Raw genomic sequence first — 20,186 nt, forward strand, 5'->3', positions numbered from 1 at the left:
AACGAGATATGAAAATACATAAAAAAATGGAGGGTTGAGGGGTTAAACGAGGGAAGAAGTAGCCATAAAAATTGGCCAAGTTATTCGAAAACACGACCCTTGAGGGACCACCAGGCGAGCTGCGAACGCGTTTAGGTGGTAGTATCGTATTATCGTCCATGGGGGGGAGGGTAGCTGGCAACCCTTTTCGCAGTGGGTGATCTCGAAACGAGATCGCCACCAAAAGCCACGAGATTTATGCCCCCTCGCGGTCTCTCGTTACTTCCCGTTGAACCGTCGACTCGCCCAGGATCCTCCTTTCTCCGTTTCCCCGCGAGTGAATATTTATGAAAGATGTAAATAACGACCGGCGGGAGGGGGAGGATAATTTTCTCCAGAGATCCGAGCTACTCTTGTTTACGGGCCAAACCGTTCCATCGGGCGTCTTTCCACGCTACCCTCTTCGTTCTCGTTCCTCACTCACCGCCCACGCAACCGACGCCATTGTTCTCGACACGAAAATATATTTTTTTGCAATTATTCAACCCTTCCAGACAATGGAATCTCTATTTGAAGTATGTAAAGATAGTGTTTCACGTTTATTTGCCACTCGACTTCCCTCATCCAAGGAATAGATCGAAAGCAGATAAAATTCACTCGAATCTTGGGAGGCTTACAACGCTTTAAAAGGGGATTCCCCGTGGGGCGGTACGTAACGGTCCTCGCGTTAGAAAAAATCGTATCTTCGCTAGAATGCACTCCCACCTCTCGATAGGAAGTCGCGAGGAAACGTCGAATCCTTGGTAAGCACGAAATCACTTTAGCGAAATAGGTGTACGGGGAATCGCCTTCGTCGGATTACCAGAAACCCACCCCTCGCTCCGCACCCTCTTATCCGGCTTCCCTCCCTATTCCACCCTCCGTGGCGGGGGGAGGAACCCTCTGCTGCGCCTTTTACGCCGCAAAACCCCCTCGTACCGGCTCGTCGAAAGAGTCTGCAATGAATCTCGAAGTTAACAACTTTTTCACCGCGGCCAAAGGAGCTCACCCTCACCACCCCCCTCGAGCTGGAAGGGGCTAGAGTCCGAGAACAAGGGATGAGGGGGTTAGGGAGGGTTGCTGGGAGGTTCCGCGAGGATCGATCCGTCCTGAAATTCGCGATCTATTTCGTTGCTCTCGAAGAGATTGCGTCTGCATTGCTCGTGTTATCAGAGCCTTTTGGCCCGGAGGGGGGGTGTGTACCCTGGCCGTTTGCTCCTCCGTACGTGCAGAACCCCGGCCAGAGTCTGTCTGTCCGTGTGTTGGCGCGTGGGTTGGTAGGCTCGCGCGATTGTGTGTGGACAGAGAGGGAAGACAGAGGGTGGAGAGGGGGTGGCGGGGCTGGGTCTGCGGGTGCATTACGCTGATTGCTGGTCGCGGCCCTCTACGGAGAACACAGAACGAAAAGGTGGAAACGTGGAACGAAGACGGAGCCAGCCCGGCTGCGGAACCGACAGGAAAGAGGTAAAGGGAATAAGGGCCGTTCTCCACCGTTAAGTAAGTGAACGTACGCTCCCAGCCGGGGGCTAGACCTGGATTTTAATCCTTTAAATGAATGACGCCCCCGCGACGGTGACTTGCACTCTGATCCTCTTCTCGTCTACCCACCAAAGGAGACTAAGTCCCTACCAACACTGTTTTTCTTGTCGCGTTGCCCTTTCCGGGCGGGCTCGCGCTAGCTACAAGCCGGAGTTGTTCAGGGGTTGTTGTTGCCCCGAGACTTCCGGCCGCCTCATACCCCTGCAACGTGTATCTGACGAGCTGGGGGTCAACCGAGGAACGAAGTGTATTTTTAAATTGTATTTCAACGCCTGGGTACACATCTTTTGGGTGTGTTTTGTTGCGATTGGTGGAGTTAAATTTTGAGGGTTGGATTTGAGGGGGTTGAAAGTTGCAACTGAGGGGTTTTGATGTTTAGAAGACGATTGGAAAGTTGCATTTGTATTATAGCTTTTTTAGGACTTGGTATGCACTTTCTTTGATTCAATTCAATTATAAGGGGTACGTTTATTGTGTTAGGGTTGAAAGGTGCACTTGAGGGGTTGATTTTTACTATTTAGAGGGGCAGTTGGACAATTTTACTAGTGTTATACTTCTTTGGAACTTGGTATACACCAAGTTACTCTCTTTGACTAGTTAAAGTTACATTTTAGTGAGTAGCTTTGTTGTGTAGGGGTTAAAGGTTGCATTTGAGGTGTCGATTTTTACTATTTAGAGGGGAAATTTGACAATTCTATTTGTGTTATACATCTTCAGACTACTGATGGATAATTCTTAGCATATACCAAGTCATCCATGTATGGATATTCATTAAATAATTAAATAAACAAATTTTCAAGATTAGATATTAAATTTGTATCACTCTTAAATTTTAACAGAGGCCTTAAAAATGATTTCTATAATAAATTAAGCAATTTCCAAATTGTCCAAAAGCAGAGTATTCTTTTTACAAACAATTTGAGAGACTTGGTGTGAGAATCGACGCATTCAGGGGGTGTTTGAGGTATCCAAAATGGGCCACAGTTCAAAGAAGATTACAGCAAAGCTTGAATTAAGGGAATTGAATTTTTTGAAAAATCAAAAGACGAATCAGAAAGGGCGAAGACGCTAATATCTTTGTGCAATAGTTGCGTACGCTTCGTCTCGCGATGGCGGACGTCAACGCGCTGGCAACTCATTATTCTTCTTGTCCTGAGGGCGCGTGCCTCCCCTCACCCCCCCTCGCCCGCGCTCTGCACGAATAATCATCGCGAGGACTCCCGTTGTATTATTGTGTCCTCCGTTGAATGATAAACTGCACGCGCTGGAACTGTGTCGCGTTCATTACTAATATTGTGTGCTCGAATGTAGGCGGCGAAAAATCTTGTTTACCTAGTGTGCAACTCCCCTCTCGATAATGGAAACTAGTAGGGGGATCGAAAATGGAATATGAACGTTTCAGAGACTGGCAAAATTCAAAAAAATTGGATAGATTCACAATTATTTAACAATATTAATTTTTTTTTTTTTTTGGCTTGTCTGAAAAATTATTAACAACAAATTTTTTCTGGATTTCCCAGAGTCACTGTTAAATTTTTGTGTACAATAAAATTTCTCTGGTCAAGAATATTCTCATGTAGAACATGCATTTATTCTCTGTAAATTTCCCCCATTCGCAGAGTGAAATTTTTGTCCACCCCCGGAAGCAAAATTAATTGAAAAAGCCAAAGAACGGGGAGTAACAATGATCAGAAGTAACGAAAAGAGCGACCTAACTCAAGGAGGATTTCCATGGCGGGCGGCAGTTGGCCAGGGATTACGGAGGACTCGTTACCCGACTAATAGCGTTAAATGACGAACGAGGAGATTTTTCCGGGGGTGGGGGTTGAACCGTAAAGGGTCGAAGCTTGGAGCAACGTGATCCAGTTTTGCGCGCGAGGATAATGTACAAGGGAGTATTATAACCTCGATAACCCAGGAGGGACGAAAACGGGCCTCTAAAATGTCGGAGGTGAGGATGGCGTCGCGGGGAACGAGAGAATAGATTATATGGGCACCCGTGGAGAATCGATCCTTGAATTACGGGCCACATTATGACTGGGAAACTTGCTAAGGCCGGCACTTTCCTGCCAGCGAATTAATCTACGCCGAAAGAAGAGCTGCACCAGGCCGATGATTCATTTCGTAGGAAACGCGAGCAACCTGGAGTCGACGAGGGGGGTGGGAAAGGTTGAGAGGATTCCGGCAACGAGGAACGATCGACCGTCTCCTTCGTCGATTAAACGATCGCGCAAAACGCTGACATACGCCCCGGCCATTGTCTGCTGGGATCTGTTGGGCCCACCCCCGATTTACAGCCATCCCTCTGCTTTGCATTTTTCCGGAGTCTCCGTCATGTTTGGTGGCTCCTTTTCCCTGGAGTCTCAGCCTCCAACGTCTTGGAATATTTTTGGGATGATGGAGACGGTGGTAAAATGGATCCTCAGGGTCTGAGAGGACCCCCTCGTTAGGTGGAGTCTTGGCATTTTTCTGGAGTCCATAAACTTGCATTCAACAACAAAAAACCCCCTTTCACTAAACTTGGGCCCACCCCCGATTTACAGCCATCCCTCTGCTTTGCATTTTTCCGGAGTCTCCGCCATGTTTGGTGGCTCCTTTTCCCTTGAGTCTCGGCCTCCAACGTCTTGGAATATTTTTGGAATGATGGAGACGGTGGTAAAATGGATCCTCAGGGTCTAAGAGGACCCCCTCGTTAGGTGGAGTCTTGGTATTTTTCTGGAGTCCATAAACTTGCATTCAACAACAAAAAACCCCCTTTCACTAAACTCTCTATATTTCAAATTAAAGCCAACGGGGGTTACCAGAAACATCATTACCTATCAATAACACATCGTGTATCCAAATATAAACATCACCTTGTATCACCACGTTAGTATGTCATTTGAATGCTCGAAGTCCTCCAAGGTGGTTTAAGAGAGTCTCTATCTAATTTTCTTGATTCATTTCAGCCTATTGGAATGCACCTGAAGAAGTACGAGTGGGTGGGTTCCCCGGACATCGGAGACTGTTCCCTGTGGGTGAGATCGGCCACCCTGGAGTTCGACGACGGTCTGTGGCAGTGCCAGGTCACGGCCAGTGACTTCACGACGCAGGACGCGTTGGCATCCGAACCGGCGAGGCTGGTCGTCAGAGGTGACGCGATCAGAATTTTTACGTTTCGATGAAAAGCGGGGACGATTAACATACGAATAATATAGATAACGCGTTTGAATGGGGAAACAATCTATTCTGGACTCTCTTAGTTTGGTAGGCAAATTGCAGAGGTGCACGTCAAAGCAGCCCCGTCGCTTTTCATCGCCATTATTCCCATTGTTCGGAGATTAATGTGCTCGTCCAGGGGACCGGGGCATCGCTACCAGGCCAGTGCCCCATCGCCCTGGCCGCGCACTAGCGAAAACGATACGCTAAAATAAAAACAATCGAGTCTCGAAGCTCCACTTTTCCTCTGCTCGCGAAAAATCGAGATTTTCTGTGAACAATTCCAGCCGGTGCTTTTTGCAAATCGACGGGGAAACGCAATTTTTCGTAGGATAAACGAATTTTCGAGGAAATCGATTTCGAGCTATCCGATGAGACTCGATTAACCGGCGGACCCCGTCCGTTATTCGTTATTTCTACTTGCGTCGGTCGTAAACACGCTTGTGTATTACCCGTACTCCGTCTATGTTATTATTTCCCATCTAGCGCTAGTTGAAACAAATATCGCGCCACTGTCGATGTTTACAGTCACCAACACGCGCGTGGGACGACTAATGGAAGGACACGGTTCCGTGCTGGCGCACAATAGCCACGCGCGTGCCGCAAAAATTTCCAAATTAATTCCCACGGCAACGGACTAGCGCGTGGAAATATTTTATTCCGCGTTCTCGATGCACTTTTCGACAGAGGACCGGCTCGGTGTCCCATTATGCCTCGAAATTGTTTCGCTCTTTGTGTTTTCTGATGGTACAAAAGGCCAATCGAGTGCGAATTAACCTTAATTGTCCAGGGATTTTGGCGTACGTCGAGCTTTAATTACATGTGGCGTTTGCGAGTGTGTTTATGCAACGTGTTTCTTTGTTTGGAAAATCGGATTCTTATTATGACTCTTAAACGGTAACATTTGTTGACAATATGGCAAGAATGTTGTCAAGTGGTGTAATCTACTGTAAAGTGTGACGGTTTACCGACTGGTAGCGTGTCGATCGGTAACATAGGTAACGTGGGGTCTACCGGTAACATTTTACCGACCAGTGTCGGTAACATAGGGTACCGATTCAATCGGTAGCGGTCGGTAAATTGTTATCGATTGACCCTATGTTACCGGTTGGTGAGCACTAGCGTCGGTAAGTAGGTTAACAGGCTACCTGTCGGTAAAGATTCGCATCGAACCATCTTCAGATCTGAATATAACAAAATTACAATTAAAATTCAGATACTCTGTTTCTGTTTTGTATTTTATTGGGATTTGGGGCGAAACAATGACCAAAATCGTAACGAACGCCCAGATATCCGGCCACAAAATCGGACAAATTAACACTGCGCTAATTTTCTGGTTCCAGTCAGCCCTCAGCGACCGCAGATAGAGTACGCGGGTCGTCAAATCCTACCGGGCAGCAACGTGACAGCTCGAGCAGGTGAGATCGCTACGCTCACTTGCAGAGCGCGGTATGGGAATCCTTCGCCTCTAATTAAATGGTTCGTAATCGTTGCACCGTAGATTCTCTCTACTACTTACCGTTCGCCCGACGACCCCTCTCGCGGACCTTTCTCCCCTCCTCGTGCACAATCCGTGACCATCCTGAAACGAAACGAAACGCCTGTCGATTAATTCCATCGGGACCAAAAGGGTGATTCCCCTGAAAGCCTAGCGGACTTTGCACGAGGAAGGACAGATTCGAAGGGTTTTTAAGGATCGTTTGAACGCGTTTCAGCTCTCTCTCTCTCTCTCTCTCCAGCTCTCTGTCTCTGATCGTTTGAAACTCCCTTTCGTGATTGATTCGATTAACCCGCTTCCAGAGTTGATTTCGTTTCGCGGACTTTGGACAACTTAATCCCAGCCCTGTCTTTCGCGCGAGGGTGGCCACCCCTCGCCCGCTTAGTAATCGAACGATTACCGCTGTAATTACTTCGAGCTACCTCGGAATCGACCTTTTTCGACCGGTATTTCCGGGGCAGGAGTCAGGCTATTTTTAATATCTCTTTTTCGAGCAGGAACAATCAGTCGAGTCCTCGCGAAATTACTTTGGGAGTTGATAGTTCCATCGAATGGGTAGCATAGATCGGGGGAATATTTTTTTAATTTTTCATTGCAATTGGCGAGAAACGAACAAATAATGTTAAAAATTGCTAGACTCGATTCTGGCTCCACGATTCAAGCAACGACAATGCAGAGGCGAGAGGGTCGGTGTCTGTCGTTGCATTATTCTAAAATTGGCACATTGGACGCCCGGAACCGCGCCCAGCGTCGCCATCAGCGTCGCCATCAGCGTCGCCAATACATGCATAGCGTACCGTTTGTTCGAGACGTCGGGGTTGGTTTTCCCTGCGCGAACATCCTGCCCCAACGTAATGCACCTTGTGGATCTTGGGTAGCGCCGGCTCTCCGGCTGCCCCATGAATAATCATGATCCATTTCTGCTAGGTATCTAGACGAAGTTAAGGAGCTACAGGGGTTTGCTTGCGCCCCGGAGACGTAGAAATAACAGAAAGCCCCGCGCGACGCAACGAAACGGGGGATAACGGCATGAGGTAGAGACGATAACCTACGCGAGAAACGTTAATTAATTTATAGGCGAATCGAGCACGAGCAGCCCTCGAATCGGTCGGGCGGGCGGGGGGGAACTTCGACGTTGGGCGGAAAGTTTGAGCGACGGGACGCGTGCCGTGGCAGTCTGCGGATTCCAGACAACCCGACTCCGTCTCTCTCGCGCCGCAACCCACCGAGAATTAGCCTAATTGACATCGCCAGAGAGCGTGGATACGCGTAAGCGATTTGATTGTTGCCAGACCCCAGAGTTACAAACGCGTGGCTGCCTCCAAAAGCACCGAAACAGTTGCCATTTTTGATGGAACATCTTGAAATCCAAGATAGACTAAATTTATACCGAATGTTTCATTATTTGTTGCTATCTTTCAACGAAATCACCTCTTTAGAACTGTATGACTAGAGGGCTAGAGAGACGGAAGGTCGGAAAGAGAGCCAGAGAGCGTCGGAGAGGGCGCAAAAGGGACGCAGAACGCGGTGTCGAAGAAGAAGACCGCGGGCGAGAGGGGTCGGTGTCCGTGGGATTTCACTCCGCGCAGAGTTGTTACAGAACGGCCATTGGGGATGCAAATATTCGGGGGAAATGCGCGCAGGTACGTCGGCGAAACCGAGGTGAGGACGCTGAGGCCTCAGGTAAACTCCACGGAGAAGGATAATCCCCGCACTTGGGCCACCTACAGCGTCTGCGAGATTATGGCTGAACGGTCGCGCTATGGACAGCCGATCAGGTGCGTCGCCATTCATCCCGCCTACGCCAACCCGACCATGTCCTCCAGCACGGAAGTGAGATTCGACGTTCGATGTGAGTACTTTCGTTTCTCTCCATTTTGTTCTCTGAACACTTTACCGACCGGTAGCCAGGTGATCCACTTATCGACGCTGGTGCTCGCCAATCGGTAACACTTTACCGACCTGTCGCGGTAACATATAGTCAGTCGGTAACAATTTACCGACCAGTGTCGGTAACATAAGGTACCGATTCAACCGATAGCGGTCGGTAAAGTGTTGCCGGTTGGTAAGCAACGGTGTCGATAAGTAGATTATCAGGCTCCCAGTCGGTAAAGTGTCACATTTTATAGAAAAAATCGCGACAAATAACGTTGTTAGATAAATTTCTTTTCTCGAGCCGTTCGTTTCGACCAGTTTTCGACAAGAGCGGCGTGGTGCCTGTGTCCACGTCCGATATCGGAGGCAAATATTTTTCCGGGGGTTTGATATCTCAACGCCCACGCGATCGAAATTAATTTTGGCGAACTAGTCGATGTTCACCGCGAACCAGAGGTTTATTATAACGTTCTATAACGATCCCCCGCTTAATGCTAATACGGATCAGCGTGGGGGGATTAATACTTAAGAACGATCGCCGATATCCACGTATCCGTTCGACGGATCATGCTCGGACCCAACTTTTCCGCCGCCAAGCGCGTTCCTCGAACTTTTTTAACGAGATTCCCGTGCTGGGAAACAATTTTACCCGGGGCTGGAGGCGAGCAATTTCGAGATATCCCCGAGAGTTCGATCCACGTCGGTGTTTGCACCGAATTTGTTTGGTTCGAGGGGACGAGCTAAGGCTAAAATCGTTACTTTCGTCACAAAAGAGAATTTTATAGGGAATCGAGACACGTGCCATCTGTATTTCATTTCCAATAATTGTTGAGTGGTATTGTCCTTTTGGACCGTGTAATTATTAACGCGTCGATGAGCCAGAATTCTCGGCGATAATTGTTACGATTTAAACCGCGTTTAAATTGCAACCGTAACAGCCTCCGCCTGTATTATATGTTATGCATTACCGAATTCTCGCAATCACACCGCAAGTACATTACAATAATATCAAGTTTCGCCGTATCAGGGACTACATTTAATTAGCAATTAATGTGTACTGAAATAACAAGCTGTATCCAACCTACGAAATGATCTCAATTTCTTTTGTAAAAATAGAAAAACATTTTGAATTATTGCATTGACCTTACGTTAATGAAAATAAAAAATCTGTTATTATTCCGGGGACGAAAATAAAAAGCACAGAGTAGAATGTTCGCGGATGGAAACTGTAAACCTGGGGGGAGATGAAATTGATACAAACGATAGTGATATCGCGGGGAACGAATGTTATTTACCCTTTCGTTTACGACGTAGCTGGAAAGACCGCGGAGGAACATTGAGCAACAAATAAATCGGTGTTAACGACAGCGGGACAGGAAAGCTGCGTGTGCAGGCGGGCAGACCTCAAACCCCCCTACCCCCCGCGAACCGAAAACTACCCCCCCCCCCTACGCCATTGCAGCAATTTAACTCTGTACACACGCCGGAAACCGCGAGCCCTCATCAATCTCCCTCAAAACGCCGCGTCCTGACATCCTGCTTTTCGACCTTATCGACAATTCGAGCTCCGCTGCGTCGTCCCTGGGCGATTTTGAATCGCTTTTTGCGAAACACCGGCCCCGGGTGACTGATGGACGAAGAATCGATTCGACCGGTCGAAACGACCAACACCCCCACGCGAACAGCCAGAAAAATATCCCGGCGATACGGTGGATGCAAACACTCTATTTACATGGGAACCTATATGAAGCCTTGGGGGGGTGCAAAAAGCCACCCGACAACCGGGGGAACCGGATATAATTTTTCATTCCACGATACGTAGCTTGGAAATTAATTTTCGTGGGCCAGAATTTCGCTGGGAGCACCAACCCCCTTCGAATGATATTAAAAATTGCTAAGGGTTGATATAAATAAATAAAAATAAATAATTATAAATACAAATGCTTTTGCTCGACTAGTGAAACTTTTAAAAAAATTCAGACCCAAAACTGTGGTAAATATTTTTAAAAATATTAAAAACAACCCCTGTTGCCCATTGGGGGTGGTTTTAATAATCGACGTGGCCACTTTTGCCTCGTGTTCCGTCTATCGAGCGATCGATACATCGACGAGTGAGGGGAAATGTAAATAGTACGACGTCTCCTCTTTTCCACCACCGTGGTCTCAATACCCAAGACAGTAATTTAACCGCGACGAACAGTTTCCCCTGTAATCAGATTCCGAATCGATCTCGGTCGTTGCACCCCCCTCGCCAGTGGGATCGTCGAACGAACCGAAATTTTTTCTTCTATTAATCGTTACCCCCCACCCCCCAGACCGCCTCGCGGCGTAATTCTTTCCGCGCGAAATCTCCCGCTCGAACTCGACGGGGATTCCAGCCGTGTGATTTACAAGAAGACATCTGCTGCTTCACGGGGTGTCCCGTTAAAAAAAAAATCAAATATCTCAACCCCTAATATTAAAAAAAAAAATTCTCTTTATTAAATTTTCTTCTATATTACAGGCTCAATCTATTTGTTATCAATTACAATATTGCATTTTTATAACATAGAATTGTTAACCAAGCGTATAATATAAAAAAAAATAATTATTTTCAACCCCCAAAATTAAATAGAATTTTTGTACAAAAGAGATTCTCGTACTGATTTGAGAGGGTGCAAGTGTTAAAGTAGGCCATTTTTTTAGGACACCGTGTACGTGTGTTGATTAGGTGCATTAGCCAGGGTGGGAGTCCCGGACTGAAATTGAAAAGTTCGCCTCGGAGCGTCGATCGAACCGCCCGCGGGAATTTCGAATCGTCCCTTTCGTTCCGCCCGCCCCTCTATCCTTGATTTCACCCTCTTTCCATCCCTTGTTCCCCCCCCGGGAGCCGACGTTTACTTTGCCGCAACGACTGCTTGCACTCCGTTGATGCACTCTTCGACAGGGGAGTCCCAGCTGATGCGAATGGATCGGCGGTCGTTCGTCTGCTCGTGTTTCGGCCACTCGGTCTTTCCCCGAACTTCGACCTGTTCTTACGGACCGAAACGGGCGATAAGAGGGCTGCGTTGCACCCTCCATTCCCCGGGAAACGTTTCAACGAAGACTGTTCCGCCCCAGGAAATTCGGGGGTGCTTCGGTCCAGGCTTGCAACTTTTAGACCACTTTGTGATTTTTTTTTGAAGAAAACTGCAGATTCCTCTGGAGGGCTATTTGGGGCATATATTCACTATGGTTTGGAGAGTATACAGGATTTTTTTCAAGTGAAAATAATGAAAATTGTAGGAGCTATAAATCATCAAAGATAGTCCTCCTAAGAGGATGGTTCAGTCTAGGCATGCAATTCATGGATCTCTTCTCTAATTTTTTAAAAAATAACCATAGATTCTTTTGGATTGAAATTTAGGACATATATTCATTAAGGTTTATAGAGTATACAGGATTTTTTCGAGTAAAAATAATGAAAATCCGGGGAGCTACAAATTATCGAAGAAAGACCAACTAAAGGGGTGGTTTAGGTTTAGTCTAGACGTGCAATTCATGAGTCTCTTTAAGAATTTTTTTAAAGATAACCAGAGATTGCTTTGAATTGAAATTTATAGCATACATTCACCAATGTTTATAGAGTATACAATATTTTTTTCAACCAAAAATAACAAAAATTACGCGAGTTATAAATTCGATCCCATCAGACTCCACCTGAATCGTTCGATGATTCGTGTTCTAATGCGATTCTTTAAGCTTGTTAGGGCGAAATCACGCTGCAAAAGTATCTCGTTCACGTGGGGGGGATGGGGTTGACCATGTAGGTTCCATGAAATAGGGAATCTCACTCGTAGAAAGGCAGTCGCGACGAAGTTGTTTGAAAAGTTACATCATTCTTGGTCGACGCAGGGGGTGGAATGACAAGGAGGGCGAATTTATTCGCGGCGGACGCAGTTTCCAACGCGCAGCTGACGTCGAGAGTCCGACGGATATTCGCTGAACCGTATTCCCGGGCAGTCGTTCTTTGGGTAAACTTCAAAAGCCTCTGTTTTTACAGGCGGCGGTGACGGGAGATCGAACAAAAAGAGGGAAAAAAAACGGGGGTGAAAAAGAGGGTACAGTGGAAGGAAGAAATACACGTTTCGAGGGGCGTTGCAACGAACATTTTGCGTCTTTTGTGTCGCGTTAGAGGAATTTCTGTTTCAACGTTTCCGGGGGTGGAATTTTTTTCCACCCCCTTCCTCCCTCGTTCCTCGCGTCGCGCGTTCTCTTTAATTAAGCCATCGCGCGCGAATTCGTTAATTAACTTTTATCCGTACTGCCGTGCAGAAGCGAACGCGTTTCCTGGAACGGAGGAAAAATAAAAAAAACAAAAAAATTTACACAAAGGAAAGGGGGTGACACACTGACAAACATTTAAATGCGACGAACAGGGGTCTGTTTTCGTTGACGAATTGGCGAGAACGCAAATATTATGCAAAGTCGTTTTTTGTCGCGGTCGTGACTCGCAACCACGAAATTCTTTCACCCCAGAATTGTTTTCGAACAGTAAACAGTAAAATATTAACACTTTACCGACGGATAGCTAATTGATCGACTGTTTTACCGACCAACGCTTACCGGCTGATAGCCTATCAATCAACTGTTTTACCGGCCAACGCTTACCGACCGATAGCCGATTTATCGACCGCTAACGGTCGGTAAATTGTTATGTGTCGTGACTAAAGCATTTTCTGAGATACTTTTTAAGTAAGTATGTGAGTTTACATACGTGTTTTAACCCTTAAGTGGCCTCCCAATCAAAATTCCAATCAAAATTCCTTCAAAACATGTAAAAAATTATAGAGGATTACTTTTTCCAAATAATTGCACTTACATATATTAAATAATTGTTAGTTTAAAATTGCAGAGGCCTCAATAACCCACTTAAGGGTTGAAATAATTCCATAAGAAAATTTGTGGTAAAAAAATAAAGTAAAAAAATATCAATAAATAAAAAATTTTCAATCTCCTCTAAATTGTTGCATTTTAATAAATTTAGTAAAAATGAGTAATCTTTAATTTTTCACGCGATTTTCCACGTATGTTTTTCCCCCACCATTTTTATCGAGTTCCTTTTATTTCTGACACGGATTTGCATGTATTTTTCTCTCCACGGTTTGACAAAGTTCTTCGAATAATTACCCGCCAGCCGGGTATTAATAATATCTGGGTCAACATTTTTTCTCCCCCCCCCCGCCCCCTGCATATATGCTACACTCATTCAGAAATGAAACAACGTTTTGTTCGATTTTTCTTTCCATAAAGGGGGAACGCGTATTGATCTGTTTAACTTTAATTAACGTTTGTAACGAAGATTCGAAACGGAGAAAAAGGAATCGATACTCGCGTCAAACGTTTTTAATGAACGAGGCCTGCAATTAACGGCGGAGTGCTTCGATCTTTTTTACGAAGCTCGATCAACAATTTAAAAATCTGGAACACTCGAAAATATTAGACATCGCTCCGAAAATTGTGGGCCACCTGTTCGATCGAACCTGCTCGCGATATTTTAAAAATTTAATCAAACAATTTTCCCGCATCCTTTAACAATAAAATTTATTTTTCTTTCTCGTTGAAATGCTGTTTTCCTAGACGCAAAATGTTAAATAACGAATGAACGCGTTGTTTGTCCAAACAATAATTGCAATCCGCATTATGCAATCAATTATGTTCCACGTTGAGCGGATGAATGCTGATCTGAATAATTGCTCGATCTAATGAACGGGCTAATAAACCGAGTTTTTATTCGCTCGGGGTAAAATTCGAATTGATCGAATACGTTCGTGCAATTCGGGAGTTCCCACGATTAATCACGTCGAAGTTTCATCGTGTAATACTAAAACTATCCATCCATTTTGCCCAGTGTTCCACTTAAAAATTGATAAAATAAAATTTTTCTATCGAAACAGATTTTTCGTCCAAGTCGAATTTCCCAGTGACACAGTGGCCCGCGGACGACGAGAAGATTTTTCGCGCGGCCCTTTCGTAAAATTTATCGCCGCGCGTCCCGGGGCGCGATAATGAATTTGTTTCGATCAACGTTGCGCTCGTTTGGCTGTAATTTACTGGCACCGATGCTGATCGAATATTCATGAAGCATTGTCCGAAAACGAACGCCGTTTCCCGGGGTTTGAATTTATTGAAAAGTCCAAGAGAGACTGACGCGATTTATGCACCCGGGCACACGTAGTTTTCGAATGTACGAGCGGCCGTGTTTCGCCACAGTCTTCGGTAAACTTCAAAAACGTCCGGGTAATAACGTTGTAGCCCCCGGGGGCACCGGGAAACGTCCAACCCTGAATACGAAATTTTTTTCCCCCCCCCCACCACCGACGATCGATAGGCTCGTTGTTTCGTTCCGACTGGCCGGGCCCGTTCGATAATCAAATTCGCGTGGAATCACGGCGAAACGCGACAAAACACGTCCACATGCCGTGTCATCTGTATTAATTTAATATCCTACGAGCAATTGATCCAGCCTGGCCGCCGGTTATTACCGTTTTCGACGATCGGGCTAGCGGTCATCCGATTCCCCGTGCAAACATTTCTGCCCCGACAGACAGTGTTATTATTAACGTTGTTTCGCGATTTATTCGCCCCATTCGTCGGTATTCAGCGTCCATCGACTCTTCTTTCTACTCTACAACCTTTCATGGAACGCGAAATTAGCGAATATTTGTAAATAGTATAATTAAAATATTATTTAGTATTCATTCTGTCGGTATGAACGGTCGGTAAACATTGCTCACCGGTCGGTAATCATCTAGCGGTCGATAACTGTTGGTCACTTACCGACCGATAAATCGGCTGACGGTCGATAACTGTTGGTCACTTACCGACCGATAAATCGGCTGACGGTCGGTAACTAGTGAACACTTACCGATAAATCGGCTAACCGTCGATATCTACAGGACACTCAAAGGATAATTAATCGGCTCTCCATCGATAAAGCGTTAATATCAATGGAATAAATTATTCTTACGTATTCAAATAAGAATATTTCTCGTGGATTTGTATTCTATATTATATTTTCGCAGTCTAACGGTAGGTTCGTAACAGATATCCATCACGGGCAGTTCGAAGGGGGGTAAACGAGTGACCGGGCCGCGGTTTCGAAGATGCCAATCGCACGGGGCTAACGTGTTCGTCGACGCGTGGAAAACGCGAGGGAATAGAGTTCGGGAAACAAGTAAAACGGAAACAAAAGCGACTACATGCGCCGTTCGGAACAGCTGCGGAGGCTTTCCCGTAGAAACACGCTGTGCAACCACACAAATAGGACCCCGGTCCGGTCCGGTGAGCCCGCCGACGCCCCCGCGTTACTTCGTATAAAACGCCGACAGGTAAAAAGGGTAATAGAGGGGAAAGGAGAAAGAGAACGGGAGGGGGAACGGACGGGAGGGAGACAGAGAATGTAGCTGAAATTGTGAATGGGTCAGCGAGTGTTCGTTCGCGCGTATTTCGAAATCATTGTTACGTGAAATGAACAGCTGCGCAAGCTACCCCTTTGCAACGGCCATAGAATCGACGATTCGATTCCAGAGCATCCACGTCCCCCTCCACCGACTTTTTCATCATTCCGTACCCGATTTCTGCTTTCCGCTTTCGCGCCTGTAAATCCAAAGAAATTAATCCCCCCCTCCCCCTGCCCCCCCGCCCCCGTGCGATGAGATTCCACAAACGATTTGGCGAACCTTGTCACGTTCGACCGATATTTTTACTTTTGGTACGCCTTATTGGACTAATTTAAGCACCCCGAGTCGGGTTATATTTATTAAAAAAATTGAAATTCAAGGTTTGGATAGTTTTGGAATGTCTCGAGTGTCTCGAATTTTGAGTGATTGATTTGCAAGAATTGGAATTTTTAATAGCAGCATAGACGAGGTATACGAGTAGACTTTACATCCAACGCAACATTAAAATCCTTCCATCCCTTCAGGAGTTATAGTGTTTTAAACAGGTGCATGAAATTTCAGGGGAAGAGATCAACGTATGGTCAGACATTGTATTTTCGGTAAAGAATTTTTTTCTCGAAGGTGAGCAGGAATTCGGGGGTATGTGAATTCACCAAAAATTATTGTTATTAGCTCCTACAACCAAAAATAATTTTTCCAGAATGATTTGAAATTTATTAATTTCAACACAAAATTTCTCCACAAAACCGAATTTTTTTCTCGAAACTGTGTAGGATTTCGGGGGTATGTCTATTGACCAAAAGTGATTGTACTTGACCCCTGAAACCGAAAATAATTTTTTTAGAACGATTTGAAATTTTTTTTTTCTCGTCGAAAAATTTAGGCACCTATCCCTGTCGATTTTTCTTGAAACTTTGTTTTTCATTTTTAATAAATTTGTTTGACATTTTACAGAAAAGTTGTGTAATACTTTTTTTGTAAGTACCCATGAGGTCTACTTCAGAAAAAAGTTTCATTGAAATATATTCACTATTGTAGAAGTTATGGCTGTTTGAAAATTGGACCATTTTTATGGGCTCTCCCTCATTTTGCGATGTCAAGGATCAACTTTCTGATCATTTTTGGAATTTCTACATATTCTCCATCAAAATACGCGTTGTTTGCATTTTTAAACATTAAAATCGTCCAATCCGTTCAAAAGTTATGACGTTTTAAAGATTCGCATGAAAATTCGAGCAGACATTTCTGGCCAGAAATTATATTTTCGGCAAGGAATTTTTTTCTCGAAAGTGTGTAGGATTTCGGGGGTATGTCTATTGACCAAAAGTGATTGTACTTGACCCCTGAAACCGAAAATAATTTTTTTAGAACGATTTGAAATTTTTTTTTTCTCGTCGAAAAATTAAGGCACTATCCCTGTCGATTTTTCTTGAAACTTTGTTTTTCATTTTTAATAAATTTGTTTGACATTTTACAGAAAAGTTGTGTAATACTTTTTTTGTAGGTACCCATGAGGTCTACTTCAGAAAAAAGTTTCATTGAAATATATTCACTATTGTAGAAGTTATGGCTGTTTGAAAATTGGACCATTTTTATGGGCTCTCCCTCATTTTGCGATGTCAAGGATCAACTTTCTGATCATTTTTGGAATTTCTACATATTCTCCATCAAAATACGCGTTGTTTGCATTTTTAAACATTAAAATCGTCCAATCCGTTCAAAAGTTATGACGTTTTAAAGATTCGCATGAAAATTCGAGCAGACATTTCTGGCCAGAAATTATATTTTCGGTAAGGAATTTTTTTCTCGAAAGTGTGTAGGATTTCGGGGGTATGTCTATTGACCAAAAGTGATTGTACTTGACCCCTGAAACCGAAAATAATTTTTTTAGAACGAATTGACATGTTTTAATTTCGTCGAAAAATTTATCCAATTATTGAATTTTTTTCTCGAAATTGGTTAGGATTTCGAGGGTATGTCTATTCACCAAAAATGATTGTACTTGACCCCTGAAACCGAAAATAATTTTTTTAGAACGATTTGAAATTTTTTTTTCTCGCCGAGAAAAGGCACCTATCCCTGTCGATTTTTCTTGAAAACTAGTTTTGCATTTTTAATAAATTTAGTTGACGCCCTATAGATAAGTTGACCAATACTTTTTCATAGGTACCCATGAGGTCTACTTCAGAAAAAAGTTTCATTGCAATATATTCACTATTGTAGAAGTTATGGCTGTTTGAAAATTGGACCATTTTTATGGGCTCTCCCTCATTTTGCGATGTCAAGGATCAACTTTTTGATCATTTTTGGAATTTCTACATAATCTTCGACAAAATACGCGTCGTTTGCCTTTTTAAACATTAAAATCGTCCAATCCGTTCAGAAGTTATGACGTTTTAAAGATTCGCATGAAAATTCGAGCAGACATTTCTGGCCACAAATTATATTTTCGGTAAGGAATTTTTTTCTCGAAATTGGTTAGGATTTCGGGGGTATGTCTATTGACCAAAAATAATTGCAATGAACCCCCTTAACCAAAAATAATTTTTTCAGAACAATTTGAAATTTTTGGCCCACCTTCTCGAATTTTTTTCTCGAAATTGCGTAGGATTTCGAGGGTATATGTATTCACCAAAAATAATTGTAATTGTCCCCTGCAATCAAAAATAATTTTTCCAGAATGAATAAAACTAATTACAAAAATAACACATTTTCATTATAAACACTGAAAAAATTCTCTAAAATTAAAATCACTGATGTAAGAAAATTTTACTAAAAATTCATAATCAGCACAGTGTGTCGTAGAAATATATCTCAAACAAAACTTTCAAAAATTCAATTTACAAACTACTATTTTCGTTTCTCGAAGTATTTAATTCGAATTGCACCTAATCGAGGGCGTATTACGAACGAGATATCTTCATAATAAATTAACGTAAAGCGGAGCGTCGAGAGCGAGTTACCCCGGTAATAGAATGAGAAATCGCTGTCTTATTGCGAAACTACGCCCGAGATTGAAATCCAAGTTTCGAGACGGTTATTATAGGCGGTGGTTCGAACGTAACTAATGATGCCTTTCGTGTTTTCGCTGACGTAATATCGATCGTCCGACGTCCGAATAAAACGTATCCCGAACGGTTTCGAACTCGTAAGTACACGCGAAACTCGACTCAGCCCCGGATATCGTTCCATCTTCCGCGCCCGGAGGACATTAAGGACGATTGTTTCCTTTTTTTCATCGATCAATCCGCTAAAAAGCAGGTTCCAAGGGGAAAAACACGAGCAGGGATCCGGTAAAGGGGACCCGTGCCCCCGTTAATCCGACGACAAAAGAAATAATTAATCGTACAACCGAGTTAACCCTCCCCCCCGCACCCCTCAAGTTGCGTCGAGGGAAAGACGCGGGGGTTTCCAGACAGTTTCCAGTTTGCTCGACTCTCTTTGCCAGTCGCGTAATCGCATTTCCAAGTCTGAATAGAAGCTTGTTATTTTTTGGCGTCCCCCGGGAAATAGGTCGCGGGCTGGGAAACTATTAATTAATACAATTTGGATCTGTGCTCCGACATTAATTAACCGTCATTTGTGACGTTTCACGGTGGCCGGGGGGAACTGTTTCATTGGTTTAAATCAACCGGGGTGGTGCCCGATGGATGCAATTGTCTATTAATGCGATAAATTGTTTTCCACACGGCGCCCCCGCTCGGATCGAATTCACCCCCAAAAATGGGAATATTAAAGGTCCTCGAGGTTTCTTTTTTAAAAGAGGGGTTGCAAAGTAAATTTATAGTGCAAATATATTGTTTTTAGGGCTAGTAAAACCTCCAAAATTTTAAAATTTATTTTAGAAACATTTATTTGTCCCTGGAAATTTATTCTCAATTAAAATTTTAAAACACTGATTATAGAATTTGAATATAATTTTTATTGACTTTTTTTTTGTTGTTTCTCTTTTCAAAAGGGTTTACAAAGTAAATTTATAGTGCAAATATATTTTTGGGGGGAGACTATTAAAACCTCCAAAATTTTAAAATTTATTTTAGAAACATTTATTTACCCCTAGAAAATAAATCTCGACCCTAATTATAAATAAAAACACTACCCAATTTAAAAAACACCAATTATAGGGTTCGACAATAATTTCTGTCGACCCAATTAGAACACGATCTTCCGAAAAATCGCGTGATACATCGACCCGATAAATTAGGACATCATCGAAAAAAAAAAAGGGGGAATCCCGCGGAAAGGCCGTCGCGAATGTACATTCGTCGACGCGACATTAATCAAACTCAGCGTTTCCGGGTTGTCGCGCTACGTTTGTCGGACACGGTCTGAAAAATCGAACGATTCAGGCCGTATCCATCGAGGCTCCGATGATGTATTGTTCCAGGAGCGTTGCAGGCCACGGTTCCGCGATCTCTCAACGCGTAGGGCCAATTAACTTTTTTTTTACCCCCTCCCCTCCCCTTCCCACCCCTCCAGAACGGTTAATCAATCGACTTAAATTCGTCGATTAATTACCCGTGAAAAAGAAAAAAAAACTAACCGAGGACTTTTCCCCAGGACCCTCGCAAGGATTAACTACCCGCAGGTGCAATTGAATTTTTTCGGTGCTAGGCTAATTATTCCCGACAAGGAAC

The 20,186-nt window shown here is 44.1% G+C and overlaps 1 protein-coding gene across 1 annotated transcript in view; it reads left to right on the forward strand.

Annotated features, from left to right (window-relative positions):
- LOC122399885 (cell surface glycoprotein MUC18-like) overlaps positions 1-20,186 on the forward strand; it is a 79,368-nt gene that overhangs the window by 39,792 nt on the left and 19,390 nt on the right. Inside the window, exons 3-5 of the mRNA XM_043400942.1 lie at positions 4,506-4,689; positions 6,099-6,234; positions 7,897-8,105. Of these exons, the coding sequence (XP_043256877.1) occupies positions 4,506-4,689; positions 6,099-6,234; positions 7,897-8,105 (529 nt within the window). The remainder of the gene's footprint in view (positions 1-4,505; positions 4,690-6,098; positions 6,235-7,896; positions 8,106-20,186) is intronic.

This window comes from Colletes gigas, unplaced genomic scaffold (genome assembly GCF_013123115.1).
Source record: "Colletes gigas isolate AHSC1104 unplaced genomic scaffold, ASM1312311v1 Colletes_gigas_Sc00015, whole genome shotgun sequence".
Taxonomy (NCBI): Eukaryota; Metazoa; Arthropoda; class Insecta; order Hymenoptera; family Colletidae; genus Colletes; species Colletes gigas.